This window comes from Hevea brasiliensis, chromosome 11, assembly GCF_030052815.1.
Source record: "Hevea brasiliensis isolate MT/VB/25A 57/8 chromosome 11, ASM3005281v1, whole genome shotgun sequence".
In the NCBI taxonomy this organism is placed as follows: Eukaryota; Viridiplantae; Streptophyta; class Magnoliopsida; order Malpighiales; family Euphorbiaceae; genus Hevea; species Hevea brasiliensis.
The window spans coordinates 91,922,747-91,942,388 of record NC_079503.1 but is presented as its reverse complement, the minus strand read 5'-3'; the positions used below and the strand labels follow the sequence as shown (position 1 = coordinate 91,942,388).

The following is a 19,642-nucleotide window of genomic DNA, read 5'->3' as shown; positions in this document are numbered from 1 at the left end:
ACTGCCTTTTATAATCTTAGGCTTCATTTGTTGTATGAAAATATTTTTTATATATTTTAGTGTTAGGGAATTCAGAAAATCAGTCAATAAAACTTATTTTTCCGATTAAAGAAAAAATTAAGTTATTTTTAATAAAAATAATTTCATATTTTCAAAAGAGAAAGTTATTTTTTATATTTTAATAATCTTATTAAAATATAAAAATAATTAAATATATATGATATAAATACATAACTTTAATTTAATATTATAATTAAATGATAGAAAATATTTCTATAGAAAACATTTTCTTCAAAAATAATTTCAATAAAAAACGTTTTCTCTGTGAAATAAATGAAATCTTAATATTTTCACTTTAATCTTATAATAAAATTGATCAAAAATTAAATATGTAATTTTTATCACTATTTTTTTTACCTTATATAAGTGTGTGTGAATAGAATTTTACCCATTATTCATCTAATTTGATAAAATTACATTTTAAATGAGATTTTGTTAATGATCCTAAGGATTAATGATTTTTAAAACATTAATGTTATTCTGATATCTCATTCTTAATGAATAGTTTTTTTTAATTGCTTTTTCAATAATATTTAAAATTGTATTTTTTTAAAATATTTTTAACTTTCTAACCTCAATCTTCTCTGTTCTTTAATGATATTTACTTTTAATACTTTATTTGACTTTGTATTAATATTCAATTTTATATTATTTTTTTATCTTTTAATAAATGATTAATATTATTACTTTCATTAATATAAATTAATTTATATTGCTTTTTTTTTGAAAAATTTATGAATCATTTATATTTGTATTAATACTCAAATTTTTATTATTTTTTTTATTTTTTGTAGTAAAGTTAACAAACGATTGAAATAAAATTCTATTTTTCATATATTAATTGAATATTATTAATTTTATATTTTTTTTGGTTATTGTGATATTTTTATTGGTATATATATATATTATTATTAATTATTATTCCTTTAATGTTATTATATTAATGTTTTATTTTTTTAACAAATTATGTCATATTTATTATTTTAAATGATAATAAGAATAATTTATATCCTTATATTATTTATAAAATACAAAATTATATCAATTACTCTTAAAATATGATATATTATATTATTACATTATGAAGAAATACTTAAAAGAAATTAATTTTATTTTGATAGACGTATAATTATTTGAAAATATAATATAAATTTAAATTTTACTTAACATGATAAATTAAAAATTTAACTATTAACAAAATTGTATAGTGTGATTTTGAAAATATAAATTGACGTAACATCCTGCTATAACCAAACACAAGGAAATTTCTATTGACATTGAAAGATTATTTTATCGAGTAATGGGGATACTCTACGTATTCCATTAGTTATGTACCAACGTTCCAACAACAATATTTGTATGCATCAAAAAACCTAACTTCGAGACGATAGGACAAAATTATTAATTTATATTATATTTCATTTACTCAATTTGTAATATTTAGTATTTTCTATTTTTTTACATAATTTTATAAGAATTAAATAACCAATAATTAGAGAATAACTTCTTCATAAAAAGTGCCATGTAAAAAAATTGACATATAAAATGAGAGATTATTCGGTTCTTTTAAAATATATAAAATGTATGTTAATGATATATAAGACTTATTTTCCTTAGTTTTAAGAATAAATTGAAATTTTATTTTTATGAGAATTTTTCAATACTTTTAAAGTATTATATATATATATATATATTGCATTATATTATATTTATAAACAATTATCATGAAAATGACAAATTTTTTTTAAAAAAAAAACATTGTGTTATGTTATAATCACTTAAGTTAATAGATCCATTTCAAAGTAATTAAATGTAACAATATAGTTAAGTTTAACATCACCATCATTTAGTCATTTATTAGTAAGCTTCCTAAATATATATGTTCCTATATTGCTATACAGTAAGCTATGAAACTAGAATTTGAAAAAAAAAAAAAAACCCACATTAAACTTTAAAAATTAATTTTGAGAGCATTATCTTAATTTTATCAATTTAATTTTTTAATTAAATATTTATATTCTCAATGTTAGTTGGTATAAATATTAATAAAGATAGTTAATTTAAGGAAAATTATGTTTCACTTCAATTGAAATTAATTGTTATCAAATAAATTAAATTTTTTTGTTTTATAAAAAGAATTCAATAAAAAAATTTTAATATGAGCAAAGTGAATAAAAAAATAAATTCTAATAATTTCAGCAATTATTAAATATAACGACTAAATTGTTTAATTTTTAAATATAACAACTAAATTATTTAATTTCTAAAATATAAGATCAAGTTATGATAATACAAATAAAAAACTCAACTGTCAAATAGTAAATTTTTCTTAATTGAATAAATGGCATGTTTATTTTTTCACTTAAACTAACAACAATATTAGACAAAATGATCTATGATTTTGATGAAAGTATAAATGAATGACTAAATTATTTGATTTTCAAAATATAAGGATCAAATCATAATTCCAATCGAAACCCAAGACTAAATAATAAATTACCCAAAACTATCTAGTAAATGTTCCTTGTGGGTTCCAATAAATGTACTTTTTCATTTTGTTAAATTCATGTAATTTTTTAATTTACATTTAAAATTATATATATATATATATATATATATATATATATATATATATATATATATATTTTCATATGCTCATATTCATGTAATTTTTATTCTTTGTTATTTTGTTTCACCTTATATTTATATGATAAATATACAATAAATTTCCAATTTAATAAAATACATCCTTTTATTTACATACACTTACAATATCTTTTCCTTGTATAAATTTGGTAGACACATGTTTTTTTTGCTAAAATTTATAAAATTATTCTTAAAAAATATATATATATATATATTTTGCCTATAATTAAACCAAACCAAAAGTAACCGAAACCAAAACTTTGAAAATCAATATCAGAATAATGAAATAATAAATTTTAACTCAGTGATATTAGAGTAGTGTTCAAGGTTGTAAGGTCTTGAATTTGAGTCCTAGTCAAATCTAATTGTATAAAAAGAAAAATTACAACCACTAAAATCAGACCAATTTAATATCTCCAGTCAATCAACTTTAAATCCTACAAAGAAATTCAAATCAACAACAAATTTAGCCAACATTAATAGCCCTAAACCAAGATGTATAAATAAGGAGCACCAAAATTGATATAAATACCAACCGAAAACAAGAAAGGAACAATTTAGTTGGAAATCAATAATTTAGGCCATGTTTGATATAACGTAATCAAAGTTGTAAGATAATTGTAATTACATAGTGCATTTGATTATGTTATTTGAGAATACAAAAAAAAAAATAACGTAATAAAATGGTAATTGAGCAATATAATTAATTATACTTAAAATAATATAATGGTATTTTATATAAAAAATGAATGTAATCATGATTACTTAATTCTTTTATTTATTTATTATCAATTACTAGTACTTGGCCATTACTGTTATTACCACCACCGCTCATATTCTGTCACTACTAATATCAATACCACAACCACTACCACCACCACCATCATCATCCTATTACCAATATCGGAATCACCATCACTTGACCATTGTTATCACCACTTAGCTATTGTCACCTCTACTAACACCTGACCACTACCACCTCCACTACCTTATCTTGCCTCCACCGTCACCATCTAATTATCATTATCGCCACCACCACTACTACTTAGCTACCATAATCTCTCAATTATCAATCATTGTAACCCCACTTATTATTAACATTATAAATAAATTAAATATTAAAAGAAAAAATTATCATTATATCACACTACTTGTATTTTTATTCTGCAATCAACAGAGAAATGTAATGACAATTACATTACAATTTTAATTATATTATATAATTAATTACATTGCATTACGTTATGCTCTACCTACATTACCTTAATGCCAACTTAATTTAGAATGTAATTTTTTTAAAATCAGTTTTATGAAAATAATTAATTAAAAAATTATAAATTATATTTATTTTTCTATAAAAAAATCGTAAGTTTATGTTAAAAAGAATATCGAGTTTGGATTGAAATAAATACTACAAAGGCTATTTTTAATTAATTATTAACATTTATTACTCTAAATATATGAATTTAAAATTTAATCTTATTAAAATTTTATTTTAAAAGGAATTTTATATGTATGAGAAATTCTATTGGCATTACACTTATCCACGAGTCATGATTATGATATATTATAATCATGTTTTTTTAATAATTTTTTTTGTATTCTTGTTTATTTATAATTCTAACATTAATTACTATAAAGTTTTAATATCTTAATTTAAGCAATTAAATTTAACATTTAATTTTACATGTATAAAAAATCAAATAAGTTTTGTAGTTAATATTTAAATTTACAAGATATAAATAAAATAATTTAATATCATAAATTATTTGATTCACATTACATATTTCGATTTATAATATATATAAAAGTAATAATAGCTGAGAAATTAAAAATAATTGGATAAATAAAAATATTTCTATATATTTAATATAATTTTTCTTATAATATTAAAAATAAATTCAATTTCTAATCCCATTATAATTCTCATTCCAATTTAATCCTATCCCATATTTTCTAATCCTATAATGATTCTACCTCATTAAAGGATTAAATTTTGCTTTTTTAATTATAAATTTCATTTACGGCAATATGTTATTACTAATTATCCTTAAAATTTAAATGTATTATTTCTCAATTAATTTAAATATTTTAATTCTATACATAATATTAATATTTTAATATTATTAAAATAAAAAATTAAAAAAAATCGTGTTAGATTTTCTAAGAGTAAAGTTTTTTAAACAATAATTATTTTATTATATTTAAAAAATGAAAATAAATATTTAAAAACTAAATAAAAAATAATGGGAAGAAAAAAAAAGCATACTTATACTATGGTAATAAATGACTAAATTAAATTTAATTAATTATTAAAATCAATATATATAAAATAAAAATATAAAATTATTAATTTTAAAATTTTTATTGCATTAAAATAAAATTAATATAAAATATAAATTTTTATCTTACAATAAAAATAATTTTTATTAAATAATAAATTTTAATTTACAAAATTCAAATATTCATATTTTTATATCTAATATTTTATTTATAATATGTTAATCTACTAAATTAATATATCTTTTAATTTTTTTTTATAATTCTTAGTAAATTTTAATTATAAATAAAACATAATCATGTTAAGATGGCAATAATAATTTAATTTAATTAATTATTAAAAATTATATATTATAATAATATAATATTATATATATATAATTAGTATAATAATATAAAATACACATTACCTAAAAAAGAAAAAAGCAAAATTTCAGTAATTCTTTTATTTACTTTTCCAATAATTTACATAAAAAAGGGAAATGATAGCTTACGTGAAAGGCCAAAGAATCTGAATCCACAGCCACAAAACCCTATCCCTATGCGGCGATTCTGTCAGAAGCATCCACGTAATATGTGATTATATATTATCTAATTATCACTTAAAATTAAAAAATTATTTAAAAAAAATTAAAAATTATAATTAGTTAGTTATATTTCAGGAAAAAAAAATTATAGAAAAAGAAAAATGTTATTTATTTAATTTAATTTTTCTAAAGATGTCAGAGTCATTTAGGCCACAGATTACGCTGTCGTGGTTAAAGAGGAAGCTTCAAATTGATGGATGACTTTCTAATAAATTAGGTTAAATAAAATCTCAATAATTATACTTTTTTGAATTTTTTAGTACTATCAACCATTACGCACACCACAGCGCAGGAGTAGTATTTTTGACCTTTCGCAATCTGGATCTAGGGTTTGCTTTTTTTTGAGACTTGTTCTCTGCCATCATTGAAACGAAATACCAAGCCCTAGCACCATCTTGACTGGTAATTCTATCTATCGATCTAATCAATCGAACCATATCACTCACAGATCGATCCTTGTCGAAGCAAAATTTGTTTTTAGGGTTTGAATTTTGGATCATCTCAATTACAGATCTATTGTCTTAAAATCTGAGCAATCAAGATCCCTAATTTTGATTTAGCTTTTGTTTGTTTGTTTGTTTTTTGTTCTCTCGACCTTTTTTAATTTCACAAAAATTTGATCATATCTAAATTTTGATGACGATGACGATGGATTTTGATGGAGACTCTTGTGATATTCAAAAGGTGAAAGTTTTTGAAGCTAAATACTGGAGATTTTGAGTTTTATGAGAAAGGGGTTTTGATATTTTCTTTTGGTAAAGATGTATAAATCGGCAGTGTATAAAGGGGAGGAGTTACTTGGAGAAGTAGAAATATATCCACAACAGCAACAAGAAGGAGAAGAAGAGAATCACAACAACAAGAAGAGAGTGATAGATGAGATATTGACGGGGAAGGAAATCAGAATAAGCCACTTCTCGCAACCGAGTGAGAGGTGTCCTCCACTGGCAGTGATACATACCATTACATGTGGGATGTGCTTCAAAATGGAGTCCAAGAATACAGGCTCTCTTGACACGCCGCTTCATCTTTTGCACTCCTCCTGTATCCAGGAAAACAAGGTATAGCATTAAAGCAGAATGACCTAATCTTAAGAAGCTACCACAACCTAAAAAGAAAAAGGAAATGAAGAAAAAGAAACCAGACTGCAAAACCCAGAAATTTCCATACTTTACCCAGTTCAGTTTGTTGCACAGGGGACTCTGAACTAATGGACAAGTGCCCGTCTGAATTTTTTAGATAATTTCCAGTGAACCCTAAATTTATAAGAACTTTATGAACTCCAATAATTCTTCCCAGATGATTTTTTTTTTCATTTTTTTTAAATTATATTTGATTTTGGTGAAGAAATTTTACACTAAGTTCGTGAGAACTGTCTGAAATGTACAATTTCATGAGCTGAATGCATGGAACTCTGATGCAATTCACTAGCACAAGTCTCACTGACTAATTTTGCAGCCATATGAAGAAGAGTACTTGCTTTTACTGGCAGCATTAGTTTTTTTTTTTGGCTGAAAAATGCTGTAGGAATACAGGCCTGAAACCTCTTAAAGTTTCAGCAATATTACACTTTTAAGAGTTTTTGTGCATAATGGTAAATGGACTTTGCTTGTGTTCATATCTTATTTTGCTGTGGATGTATGATGGTAGATGTAGAATGGAAACTAGTCGGGTTTTGCACGAAAGCTTCTTCTGATATTGCCTAGACTTGTTGAGAACAGTAACTTGTTATTGAATCTGCTCCTCTGGCCTTAAATATTAGGAAATATGACTTAAAATTTGGATATGAGAAGAAACTTTTGTAATTTGTCTTTGTGCTGTATAATCTGAAACACAAGTTTGTGTAATTGTTTTGCTTTTTTTTCTTTTCCAATTTATTTCTCTTAATCTTCATAATGCTTGTTCTTATTTTATTTATTGATTTATTTTTTATGTATCTTGCAAATCAACAGATTTAAATTCTCAATATTTCTGTAAATTTCATTGCTTTTTTTTTTTGTTGATATTAATTGTTATTAGCATTATGGTGTTTCCAGACTGCCATAATGCCAATAGGAGGGGAGGAGCTCCATTTGGTGGCAATGTATTCTAGAAATGATGAAAGACTTTATCCATGCTTCTGGGGATTCAATGTCTCAGCAGGGCTTTACAATGCTTGTCTTGTCATGCTGAACCTCAGATGTCTTGGCATTGTATTTGATCTTGATGAGACCCTCATTGTTGCAAACACAATGCGATCTTTTGAAGATAGAATCGAGGCTTTGCAGCGGAAAATAAGCACTGAGATGGACCCTCAGCGTATTTCTGGTATGCTGTCAGAGGTGAAGCGTTATCAGGATGACAAGACGATTTTGAAGCAATACGTGGAAAATGATCAGTTTATTGAAAATGGAAGGGTGATCAAAACCCAGCTTGAGATTGTTCCTGCCTTGTCTGATAACCACCAACCTATAGTGCGCCCATTGATACGATTACAAGAGAGGAATATTATTTTGACACGCATCAATCCACAGGTATGTGCTTCATGAATTCTGGAGTAAAATTGGAAAAATAATGATTTTAAAGTTTACGTAATGTTATATCTTTGAATGACACCATATCAGATGTCAAGTTTCTATTTGTTAGTAGTTTAATATGAGTTTGTGTTTCATGTTGGCATGCATGCATAAATTGATAGGATACAACTATGGTGTACTTTAAGAATTCTTCTTGCATATTTGTTTCTTAGCTTGTACTGTGCAGATAGCTAATTATGGTCTATGTATCAAATAATTTTTCTATTTGTAGATTCGTGATACAAGTGTCCTTGTGAGGTTGAGACCTGCATGGGAAGAACTTAGAAGTTACTTGACTGCTAGAGGGCGCAAACGTTTTGAGGTTTATGTTTGCACAATGGCTGAAAGAGATTATGCTTTAGAAATGTGGAGGCTTCTTGATCCAGAGTCAAACTTGATAAACTCAAAAGAATTATTAGACCGGATTGTGTGTGTCAAGTCTGGTAAGTGAATTGGTCCAAACAGCCAATGGCTTCCAATTCTCTCTGCTGGTTATTCAGTTGAGCTAATTATATCTGTAATTTGTGATCTGACTTATTTGGTGATAGTTGCATTTTCTGCTAGTGCTGAGTTCTTTGGTTTTTAATTTATAGGTTCAAGGAAGTCATTGTTCAACGTTTTTCAAGATGGAATATGCCATCCTAAGATGGCATTGGTGATTGATGATCGTTTAAAAGTGTGGGATGAGAAAGATCAACCTCGGGTGCATGTTGTTCCTGCATTTGCTCCATACTATGCTCCACAAGCAGAAGTATAAACTACGTGCATTTTACTATGTAGTTGGAATCTGCAATATTGCAATATCACTTGTATTTATCAACTCCTGTTCTCAATGCCATTATCAGCTTGCACTTATCATAATTCTTATGTTGCAGGCAAATAATACTGTTCCAGTGTTGTGCGTTGCAAGAAATGTTGCCTGCAATGTCAGAGGTGGTTTCTTCAAGTAAGAATGCAAAGCCCTAAGAGACGTTTTTTTTTATGTAGACACTAGACACACCTATGTAATCTTACCATTGAAACTTATGTTTCTGAGCTATTATTCTCGTCTAATTTGTTCACACAAATGATCTTCTATGGGCATGACATGACATTTGAATATGATAACAGGGAATTTGATGAGGGTCTTCTACAAAGGATACCTGAGATTTCATATGAAGATGATATGAGCGACATTCCTTCTCCTCCTGATGTTAGCAACTATTTGGTTTCAGAGGTTAGTTGTGTCTTTAATCTTCTGGTTGTTGGGAGTTGTGTGATACAGCCTCCTAATTTATGCCTTGATAATATATGCTTGAATTATATGATTATATCTTCTTATCTCTTAGTAGACCTATACTATGCTTTTTGTTTATTATTAAAACTTCTGTGCCATTTAGGATGATGCTGCTACTTCAAATGGACACAAAGATCCACTTTTGTTTGATGGCATGGCAGATGCTGAGGTTGAAAAACGACTAAAGGTAGTTAAGATTCTTATTCCCCAAATTGATATGTGTATTTGATGTGCAATGAGTAGGAATTTCGTAATTTCAATAAAGGCCCTATGGAGTGATGTTGAGATATGGAGCTATTTGTTTTGCACTTCTGGATTTTATGGTGATTAAATATATTTGCATCTATATACATTCAAGTCAAAATTGGTTTCATTTTGTTCTTTTATCTACTTCTTCTTTCATTCAGGAAGCACTTTCAGCTTCTTCAATGTTCCCTTCAACAGTCGCCAATGTAGATTCAAGGCTTGTTCCTCCTCTTCAGTACACAGTGGTATCTTCTTCAAGTTCAACTCCAGTGCCAGCAGCACAGCCATCTGTAATGCCATTTCCAAGCATGCAGTTTCCTCAGGCAACCTCATTAGTCAAACCGTTGGCTCAGGTTGGTCCTCCAGAACCAAGCTTGCAAAGTTCTCCTGCTAGAGAAGAGGGTGAGGTGCCAGAATCAGAATTAGATCCTGATACAAGGAGGCGGCTTCTTATACTGCAACATGGACAAGATACTAGAGATCATGCACCGAGTGAAACACAATTTCCTGTAAGACCTTCAATGCAAGTTTCAACTCCACGGGTGCAGTCTTGTGGAAGCTGGGTTCCGGTGGAGGAAGAAATGAGTCCCAGGCAGCTGAATCGAGCAACACCAAGAGGATTTTCTCTGGATTCAGAACCAGTGCACATTGAAAAGCACCGACCTCATCATACACCCTTTTTCCCCAAGGTTGAGAATTCTATTCCATCTGAGAGAATGCTTCATGAGAATCAAAGATTGCCAAAAGTGGTAATGTTTAATGTTTTGGTCTGACTCTTTTAACTTTTATGTTGAAAGGCTAAAGTTACCATTCCTTGATGCATCTTATTTAGTTGCAGGCACCTTATAGAGATGATCGGTTGAGGATAAACCATACCATGTCCAACTATCATTCTTTCTCAGGTGAGTAAAGAGCCAATTGCATATATTGTCAAACACCAGTTTTGCCCATCAGTGAGAACTGCCAAGATTGAGGATTGAGCTCTGCCACTTTATTTTAACCTCCTCTGCTGATGTGTTTGAGATGCACTGCAGAGCCAATTTAAGCTCTGTTATTTTGTTGACATAGTGGATTATAAATTGAGGCTAACATGAGTGTCACAAACCCTGCTTCTCATTCCTCATGAACATCTTCTGAACTCAAATTCCAATCTGAATGGATGCCTTTTGGCTTTTGATTTTCTTGGCTGATATTCATCTTTATTTGCTTTTAAAAATTTTATGCAACTTGTGGAGCATTTATGCTGGTGCTTTGTTTGGTTTGCATTATATCTGTGTTTATGTTGTCCAATTTATTCTGTTTTATTACTAGAATGGTGTCTTGGGTTTTTGTTTTGAAGGGGAGGAAATTCCATTGAGTCGACCATCTTCCAGCAACAGGGATCTTGATTTTGAATCTGAACGAGCTGTTCGAAGTGCAGAAACTCCAGTTGGAGTGTTGCAGGAAATTGCAATGAAGTGTGGGGCCAAGGTAATGAGTAAGAGTTGCATTTGGAGGCAAAAGACAAAAAAGTAGTTGGGGCTAATAATTAATGCATGTCATACCCTTATATCCACATAATTCTATGCATATTTCTGTATATAACTTAGAACCTGACTGACAGGTGGAATTCAGGCCTTCATTGGTTGATAGCAGAGATCTGCAGTTCTCCATTGAGGTTTCTAAGCTCTTTAGCTCAAAAACTTTTAAGTTCAATGTTACTTTCAGCATTCGTGAAATTTCTACTTGTCCAATCATAATAGTTGATGCCTCCCCTCCTCTCTCTCCAGACTGCAGTAAATTTCTGGATAGACCTTTCTTATTTGATAAGAATTGGTCTCTTTTGTTATGGGGGCAACCAAGAGAACGTGCGTAGCAAATCACTTACTGATCAAAATGAAATGTTGAACTTAAACTAGGATGACATTTTTTTTATGGACCTAATAACTGATATTAATTTACCAAGCTTGGCCATCGAAAAACTCTTTTCTAAGATTTAGCAGGAGCGTATGCTTGCACGCATACTGTCACCTTAAAGTAGAACATTGTTCCTAATGCTGTAAGGAGCAAGGAATTTAAATGACTCGCATGTTATTTATCAGGGAGTTGGATCACTGGAGGGGTAAAATTCAGTGTGATCTTCTGTTCAATCTTGTTTAATAAAAGAGGGAAGGTTTTTCCTAGGGGAAAGTAGGGGGTTGGGGGGGTTCTGTATATCCAAAATGACTTATTTTGCCTGAATGGAGGAATTGGCACAGTTTCTTATCTCCTTCATTACTTTTGCAGGCTTGGTTTGCTGGAGAGAAAGTTGGTGAGGGAATTGGTAGAACAAGAAGGGAAGCCCAACATCTTGCGGCTGAGGTTTCTGTTAAGAACTTGGCTAGTAAGTTTCCTCATTATAAGTGTGCTATCCTTTACCATGTCAGGGTATAATCTAGTTATCTGTTTGGTAGCATGTTTTATTATTGTGCAGAATGTATGTTGTGCCTATCTAGTGTATAAGGCAACTACACCACTAACCTCAGGCATGTAGAAGTCATTGTTAGCAAAATTAAATAATTGCTCTTCTCTTTATCAGCGATGCTTATTGGATTGCACTCTGCAGATTTTCAGCATCTCAGGCTTGTCATTGATTGGAGCTTAGGCTCTCAATGAGAAGTCCAAATTGTGTCATTCCCGTGTCTATATGCTAAATACCTTGAACTTGCCATCTGATGTAGTTTACTTGAATGCTGGCATAGTATATTTGCTGTAAATTGCTTCATCTAGGTTGTTTTTTTAAATGTGATGTTCTAGTCTCTGTCAGGTTGGAAATTTCTCCTCTCCCTGCATTACATTGTGATCATGACAGCTTTGAAAATGTTTTTCCAGACATATATATGGCACAAGCTAAGCCAGATAATGGGGCTTTGCATGGGGATGCAAGTAGATATTCTAGTGCAAATGAAAATGGTTATTTGGGTAATCTGAATTCTTTTGGGAGTCAGACATTGCCCAAAGATGAGCCTGTCTCATCATCATCTGCCTCAGAGCCATCTAGGTTTCTGGATCCTAGACTGGAAGGCTCTAAGAAATCAATGGGTTCAGTTACTGCACTCAAAGAATTAGTAAGTTCCAAGGAACAGATGCATCTTTGTCGTAATGTTTATTACTTCTTTCTGTGACTGAAGTTTTCTCAATGTTGATTTGCCATGGATTGACATTTATTGTCTTCAGTGCATGACGGAAGGCCTTGGGGTAAATTTTCTTGCACAGACACCGCTCTCTTCTAATTCAGGCCAGAAGGATGAAGTACATGCACAGGTTTGCATTGACGTGATTGTTTAGTTGAATACTTCGAATGAAGTTTGACAATGCTTTTCTTCTTAAGTGCTTATTTTCACTATTCTCTAAGTAAGTTGCAGAACAATTTGTGTCAACTTCTTGAGGAAACTCAATTGATAAAAGAACTAAAATAAAAAGGAGGGGGAGACGGGATCATAGTATTTTATACTTTAGCAGTGCAGACACCTTGTGACTAAAATTTGGAAACAGAATAGCATGGAGGTTGGCTGAACGTTTTGAAAATTGTGTCTATCCCAATCCCAAGCATCATTTTGTGTATCTGATTTGTATAATTACTGCTATGTTGGTTTGGTGTTTTGCCATATCTGTGATGAATTAGTGGATTAAACTTCCTTCACACAAAATTAGGAGAAAAAAGAAGTTGATAATTGGAGTTCTTGTGTTTTGAGTTTAAGCTAACTGAAACAGCTACATTTCTTTGTTCAGCTGTTTAAGCCATTGAATAGAAGGAATACTTTGAGTTCTTTCTCATTCTTTTGCTAGTATCTTTTTTTTTTTTTTTTCCTGCTTATCAGATGACTTTCTGTACTTTTTAATTCTGTTTTCCAATTTGATCGTAAGTGAACTTTGTTTTTCACTTCTTAGGTCGAAATAGATGGACAGGTTATGGGGAAGGGGATTGGGTCAACATGGGATGAGGCTAAAATGCAGGTATTTCTTCTGTCATATTTAAAATCTTCTTTTATGGGACTTAGAATACTCTTCTTGTTTCAATCTTTATGGACTTTAATTATCTATTTGAGCTCCTTTATGCATAGGCTGCTGAAAAGGCTCTAAGAACAATGTATGGTCAATTTCCGCCAAAACGCCAGGGTTCCCCAAGGTTTGTGATTCCACATATGCCCACGTTGAATACTTAGTTCTTTCCTTGCTTTCTATGTTACTTTTTGAGCTGTGACCATGAGAATAGGATATGGCCTGCTTGAGTGCTTGACTTGAAATGCATTTTAATATCGCAATAGATGGGAGTGGACTGATGGATGGTCCCATTAAAAACTCTACTTTCTCCTGTTAAGTGTTTTGAAAACATGCTGTGCAACTGGATCTTTCAACTTTTATTAATTTTAACCTATTGGGGTTTAGTAAATTCTTTTTGCACAATTAACTGTTACTATAGCTTTGCCCAGCATATTTTAAAAAAGAGGATAAAACATGATTCCGATAACCAAGATCTTATGCAATAGTAGGCATTCAGCTTTGTCCTGATAAGTTCCATACTTTAGTTGGCTTTCCATTTTATAATTGGACAACAGTTACACTATCTGTCGCATTTATGATTATTAGTCCAGATGCTAAACCTTTCGCATGGACTAGCATCTTAGTTTCCCATTTTCTTTCTTTTATTTTATTTTATGTTTATTATTTCTTATTTTGTATTTTTTGTAATGTGGATAAGGCCAATGCAAGGGATGTCAAATAAACGTTTAAAAGTTCTGCAGCGTATGCCTTCATCTGCTAGATATCCCAAGAATGCTCCTCCTGTTCCTTGAAGATCATACAACTTTTTCTGTTCCACTTTGATGTAAAGTACTGGCAGGCTGTTCAGTTCCTGAACCAACTATGACTCTTAACCTTGGGACTTTTTGATCCACGTGAAACAAAGCCAAGTGGAACTCCAATGTGACTGATTTTATTGCAGATTTTCCTCAGTGACTGCTATTCTACGATGTTCATGTTTCTGGATTTCAAGCCACTTTTGTCTCACCTCTTTGAATGGGGCCTTGAAATTCCTCTGCTACAAAACAATGACTGTATCCAATTCTGGGAACTCAAGCTTGGCGTGGAAAAGAAAATTGGTGCTGTGTATCCCCATTTTTTTTGTGGTTGATGCTGCCAGTGCTTCAGGAGAGCCTACTTAGCTCGGACTGTTCATATTGTTCATATGTTTAAGCAGAAACAAAAATGGTGTGGATGAAGAGCAGCTTCTGGCTGGTACTCAGGGTCTCTGCATAATACTAACCATTGACAATGTTACTGTAAGCTAATCAACCAGTTTCTTTTGGCATTGCCCAAGTGACAAGGTGAAGGTGCATACCGAGTTACACCTAGGAAATGTAATACAGTTTTTTTTTTTTTCCTTGTTAAATGGGTAGAAAATTTTCATCTTAATTGTCCATTACTTAATATCTCTTGATTTGGAATTGTTTTTTGGTCGCCCATAAATTAGAAAAGACAAGGGCAACATATTCACATAAAAAAAAAACAAGTTGAATGAGAGACGTCATTACAATAATCCTGGTGAGGAAGATGAATGGCAAAAATACTTCGCAGACATTTTGAAGACTTGGAACTTACTTGGTTGGGATAATTCAACTTAGAGCTTTTCAACTCCGGAAAATTTACAGGAAGTGTTAAAATTGTACTTATTTGATTGGCTATATGTTTTGATTTTCTCTTAATGAATTATTTTCTGAAAGATGAATTTCGCAGAAGTCCTAAATTGCTATCAAAATTTTATATCATTAATCATTTTCGTTTTGTAAATGCAGTAAAAATTATTAATAAATTTATATTTCAACCATTCGTGGTGACTGCTTTGGCAAAAGAGATTGGCTATTATTGTTTTATTATAGATTCTACCTCAATCAACAATAAAAAAAGAAAAACAAAAATTTACCATGATAATACTTTGCGAGAAAAATAAAAAAGATTAATAAAAATGGCGGCAAGCAACAATAAAATTCTAAAAACAACGTCGTTTACTGTGGCCAGCACCAAACTCCGACTCTTGGGGTTAAAAAGTAAAGGTAAAAGCAAAATCAAAGTAAAGGTAAAACCGTAAAAGTAAAATCCTATAATTTCTTTTCCTTTCCTTAATGCTTTGTCGCGTCAGCGTCACCGGTAGCTATATAAAAGGGTCAATAAAAGCATTAAAGCAACACTTCCCCTCTAAGTTTGAATCTTCCTCCACTGTATTCCCAGTGAAAGAAAAATCTCATTTCTACAGAGCTTTTAATCTCTTAGAGACAAAGCGTCTCATGGCTTCTTTCGATACCTTCGGCATCGACGGCGAGGAGATTCACACGTCCAATCACAGATCCTTTGAAGAAGAAGAAGACGATAGCTACTCCAACTTCGGTTCCTACTCCAACTTCACCACCGGCGGCACTGGCGAGTTCCCCAGCGGAGATGTCCCCGTAGATCATGTCGCTGCCTCTTCTCCTGATGTCTTTGGATTCGGATCTTCTTCAGTCGATGTGGATCCGAACGCTAGCTATTCGCAGAGTCCGTTCAGCACGATCCACGTTGAAAACGGCAACGGCAACGGTTATAATGTAGCTGGAGATGGCGTTTTTACTTCGGATGGGCCTGTGCTTCCTCCACCTTCTGAGATGGAGCCCGAGGAAGGATACGCCCTTCGCGAGTGGCGGCGGTGAGTTTTTCATCGTTTGATTTCTGTTTCTTTTGTTTTAGATCTGATGTTTTTCACTATAACTTGCCGAGATCTGTGATGCTTTTCTAGTTAGTAAGCTGATTTATATTATAAGATATGCATTGAAGTATTCTTTTAGCTTGGTGTACTTCAACTTCTGCTTTTGATGTGTAGTATAGGAGTTGCATTGGTGAATCTGGTTATAGGAATTATTTTAATAATTTGAGACTTAAAATAATTATAGCTAAGATCTAAATTTGGCAATAAGTACAAATTTCCAAATAGTATGTAGTACTGAAGTTTTGGAACTTTTCAGTCAAGTTGGATCTACCCCATGAAATATCATATAATTCTGTATGGAGGTAAGACGTGTCTCAAATTGTTGCCATGCTTGATTCATTTGGGAAATTGATGCCTAGTTTCTGTCTTATTCAACGGAGAATCGTCGCTGAATACTCACGCATACCAAGTATAAATGTGAAGGTTTGTTGTTCCTTTGAGATTTTTGCCTATTTGATTTCTGATTTCTTCTGCTTTGATTTGGCTGGGCAGTCAAAATGCCATTCATCTTGAGGAGAAGGAAAAGAGGGAGAAGGAAATGAGGAAGCAGATTATTGAAGAAGCGGAAGAGTATATACTTGCTTTTTATGAGAAAAGGAAGCTTAACATTGAGACCAACAAAACTAATAACAGGGAAAGGGAGAAGGTAAAGTTTCCAACAGAGATTCATTTTGCTAGATTTTAAGTCTTTTTTCTAGCCATCGAATCATGATTGTTTGGTTGTGTGTGGAGCAGTTATACTTGGCCAACCAAGAGAAATTCCATAAAGAGGCTGACAAACAGTACTGGAAAGCAATAGCAGAGCTTATCCCTTACGAGGTTCCCAATATTGAGAAGAAGAGAGGCAAGAAGGATCAAGAAAAGAAACCGTCAATTACTGTAATCCAGGGGCCAAAGCCAGGAAAACCCACTGATCTTTCAAGGATGCGCCAGATACTCGTGAAGCTGAAACACACACCCCCACCTCACATGATACCACCTCCACCTGCACCCAAAAAGGATGCCAAAGATGGAAAGGATGGAAAGGACGCCAAAACTGGAAAAGATGCAGCATCAAATGCAACAGGTTCTGATGTGAAGGAGCCTGTTGCATCTCCTAAAGATGCCACTTCAAATGGTTCATCGCACCCTCCCAAAGAAGTGGTTTCTCCAACTGGTGACCAGCATGCCTCGGAAGCCGAATCAAAACCAACTGCCTAATTGCTTGCAATGGCATTACCTTGTTTTCACTAGCTTTTTCAATTTTATATTTTGTATGATCTTTATCAATATTTTGTCCTCATATTCCTTGTCTTGTCGAGCTATTGTCTTTTTATCTGCATGCAGATCTGACAGTGGGTTTTATTCTTTGAAGGGGGTATATTGCATAAACTGGAATTTAGTTTTGTAGACCACTTCGTGCTTTTCATAAAGCTTGTTTACTGGCATGGTAAAACAACTGAAAATTACCCTCCTGTTCATGCGATTGAATTTCTATTAATATATATATATTTTCTCTATTCTGTTGATGCCAATAATAGTGTGTAAATTCAAATATAATATGATTGATTAGTCAGTCGTATGCTCCTTTATTAGACGAATAACAGAATGTGAACTGGTAAGTTCGGAATCGTACTGGTTTAAACTGAAATTTGGGAAACTTTGAAGGATTGATTTCAGTCCCCCTGAACTTCGAATCGAAACTGTCGATTTAGGTTCGGAATTGGTCATTGCCATATCTAAATGTATGCCTGCATGAAAGCATGTATAGACCTTCAGCAGCATACTCTTGAAAACTCTCCTCCCTTTTTTTACGTGACACTTTGTTTGGGTGGGGTAAGGGAAAAGTAAATAAAGGTAAAGAGAAATAAGTAATTATTATAACTTGTTTAAGAAGAAGTGAGTTAGTAAAGGATAAGGGTAAGTAAGTATAAGGTTTATCCTCTTTTACTCTTCAAATTCAAATTTTTCTTATACTTCAAGTTGAGGTGTAAGCGCAGAGAGGTAAGAATTGAAAATTTCTTTATTTTTTATTTTTCTAATGTATTTTAATTTTTTACTAAAAATTTAATTATATCCATTAAAAATAAACTTAGGGTATCACTGTAAATAAATATCTTCTTTCTTAAGTGGTTATACATGTTTTCTCCTCTCTTAATTATTTGTTCTTTAAATAGTTTGTTGTAATTATTATACTTTAATTATTATTTTTTTTATTTATTCTTTCAATAGTTTGATATAATTATTATACTTCAATTATCAATTTTTTTTTTCTAAATAATTCATTCTTCATTCAATCTTTGTTAGATTTGTGTATTATTATTTTGATTTATTAATTTTTTGATTTAGTTATAGTGGACTATTATTATTTACAAATTCAAGATTTATCATAATGAATTTATCATTTAATAAATTATCTAATAAAAAAGATATTTTTATATTTCTAATAATTATTTACCTTTCTTTCACCTCTTTTTAAACATAAATAATATACATGATCTCTCATCACCTTTTCATTAATTCATCTCTTTTCAAATATGAGATTTTTTTTTTATTGTAACTCTTCTCACTCTTTCTCTTTTTTACCCTCCCTTACCCTTTTATTAATTACTTTTTCCTCACTCCATCCAAACAAAGCCTTAATTTTCTTGGTCTTTATTGTAATAAAGCACACGTGGATTTCATTTTCATCCGCATTAAAAAGAAAAATGTATACAGTAATTCCTACTTGAAAGGTTTGAACACTTTAAATGTTTTATTTGAAATAAATAATTTACGGTGGAATGATTCAATTAAAATTTCATATAATTATATTTAATTTTTATTTTTTAAAATAATTTTTTTATAAAAAATCAATTTAACTAAATTTTAAAACAAAGAATTTTATTTTCACATTTATTTTAATATCTTCAATTCATCAATGTTATAAAATCTGTATTCAACGTATTAAAGAAAAAAGTCGCTCCAAAATTTTCTTATAAAATAAATAATTAAAGCATCTATTACTATATATATTAAAGAAACCGAATGAACAGTACATCTCTAATTGATTTGAGATGATGAAGAAGAAGCATTTACAACTATATTTTATTCGCTTTGTCCATCTGCACTTAATATGTAAATTAAATTTTCTGTTTTACATTTTTGCCCTCATCCACTTGGCATATCTGGCCATACTCCTCATTAGAAAACGACGTTGCTCCATTTTGTCCTTCTTCATATCAGTATCCTGCCATTGCCAACTACATTCATGAAG

General features: G+C 30.7%; 2 protein-coding genes across 8 annotated transcripts; both read left to right on the top strand.

Annotated features, from left to right (window-relative positions):
* Positions 1-5,797: 5,797 nt before the first annotated feature.
* Positions 5,798-15,083, top strand: LOC110657510 (RNA polymerase II C-terminal domain phosphatase-like 1). 7 transcript variants are annotated; one of them, XM_021814744.2, is made up of 17 exons: positions 5,800-6,634; positions 7,610-8,086; positions 8,361-8,571; positions 8,722-8,879; positions 9,004-9,074; positions 9,239-9,344; positions 9,508-9,591; positions 9,812-10,399; positions 10,489-10,552; positions 10,990-11,120; positions 11,254-11,307; positions 11,916-12,012; positions 12,426-12,736; positions 12,846-12,932; positions 13,560-13,625; positions 13,733-13,797; positions 14,371-15,083. In XM_021814744.2, the coding sequence occupies exons 1-17, from the start codon at positions 6,335-6,337 to the stop codon at positions 14,462-14,464; spliced, it is 2,964 nt and encodes a 987-aa protein (XP_021670436.2). In that variant the 5' UTR covers positions 5,800-6,334; the 3' UTR covers positions 14,465-15,083. The 7 variants fall into 7 exon arrangements, 6 of the variants coding, with proteins under 6 accessions (XP_021670437.2, XP_021670436.2, XP_021670435.2 ...); XM_021814743.2 differs by having other exon boundaries at positions 10,483-10,552; XM_021814747.2 differs by having other exon boundaries at positions 5,802-6,634; positions 12,501-12,736.
* Positions 15,084-15,839: 756 nt separating this feature from the next.
* On the top strand, positions 15,840-17,903 carry LOC110657511 (clathrin light chain 1). The gene is made up of 3 exons (XM_021814748.2): positions 15,840-16,347; positions 16,900-17,053; positions 17,143-17,903. Exons 1-3 carry the CDS (start codon positions 15,953-15,955, stop codon positions 17,605-17,607), a joined length of 1,014 nt encoding a protein of 337 aa, XP_021670440.2. The 5' UTR covers positions 15,840-15,952; the 3' UTR covers positions 17,608-17,903.
* Positions 17,904-19,642: the final 1,739 nt, after the last annotated feature.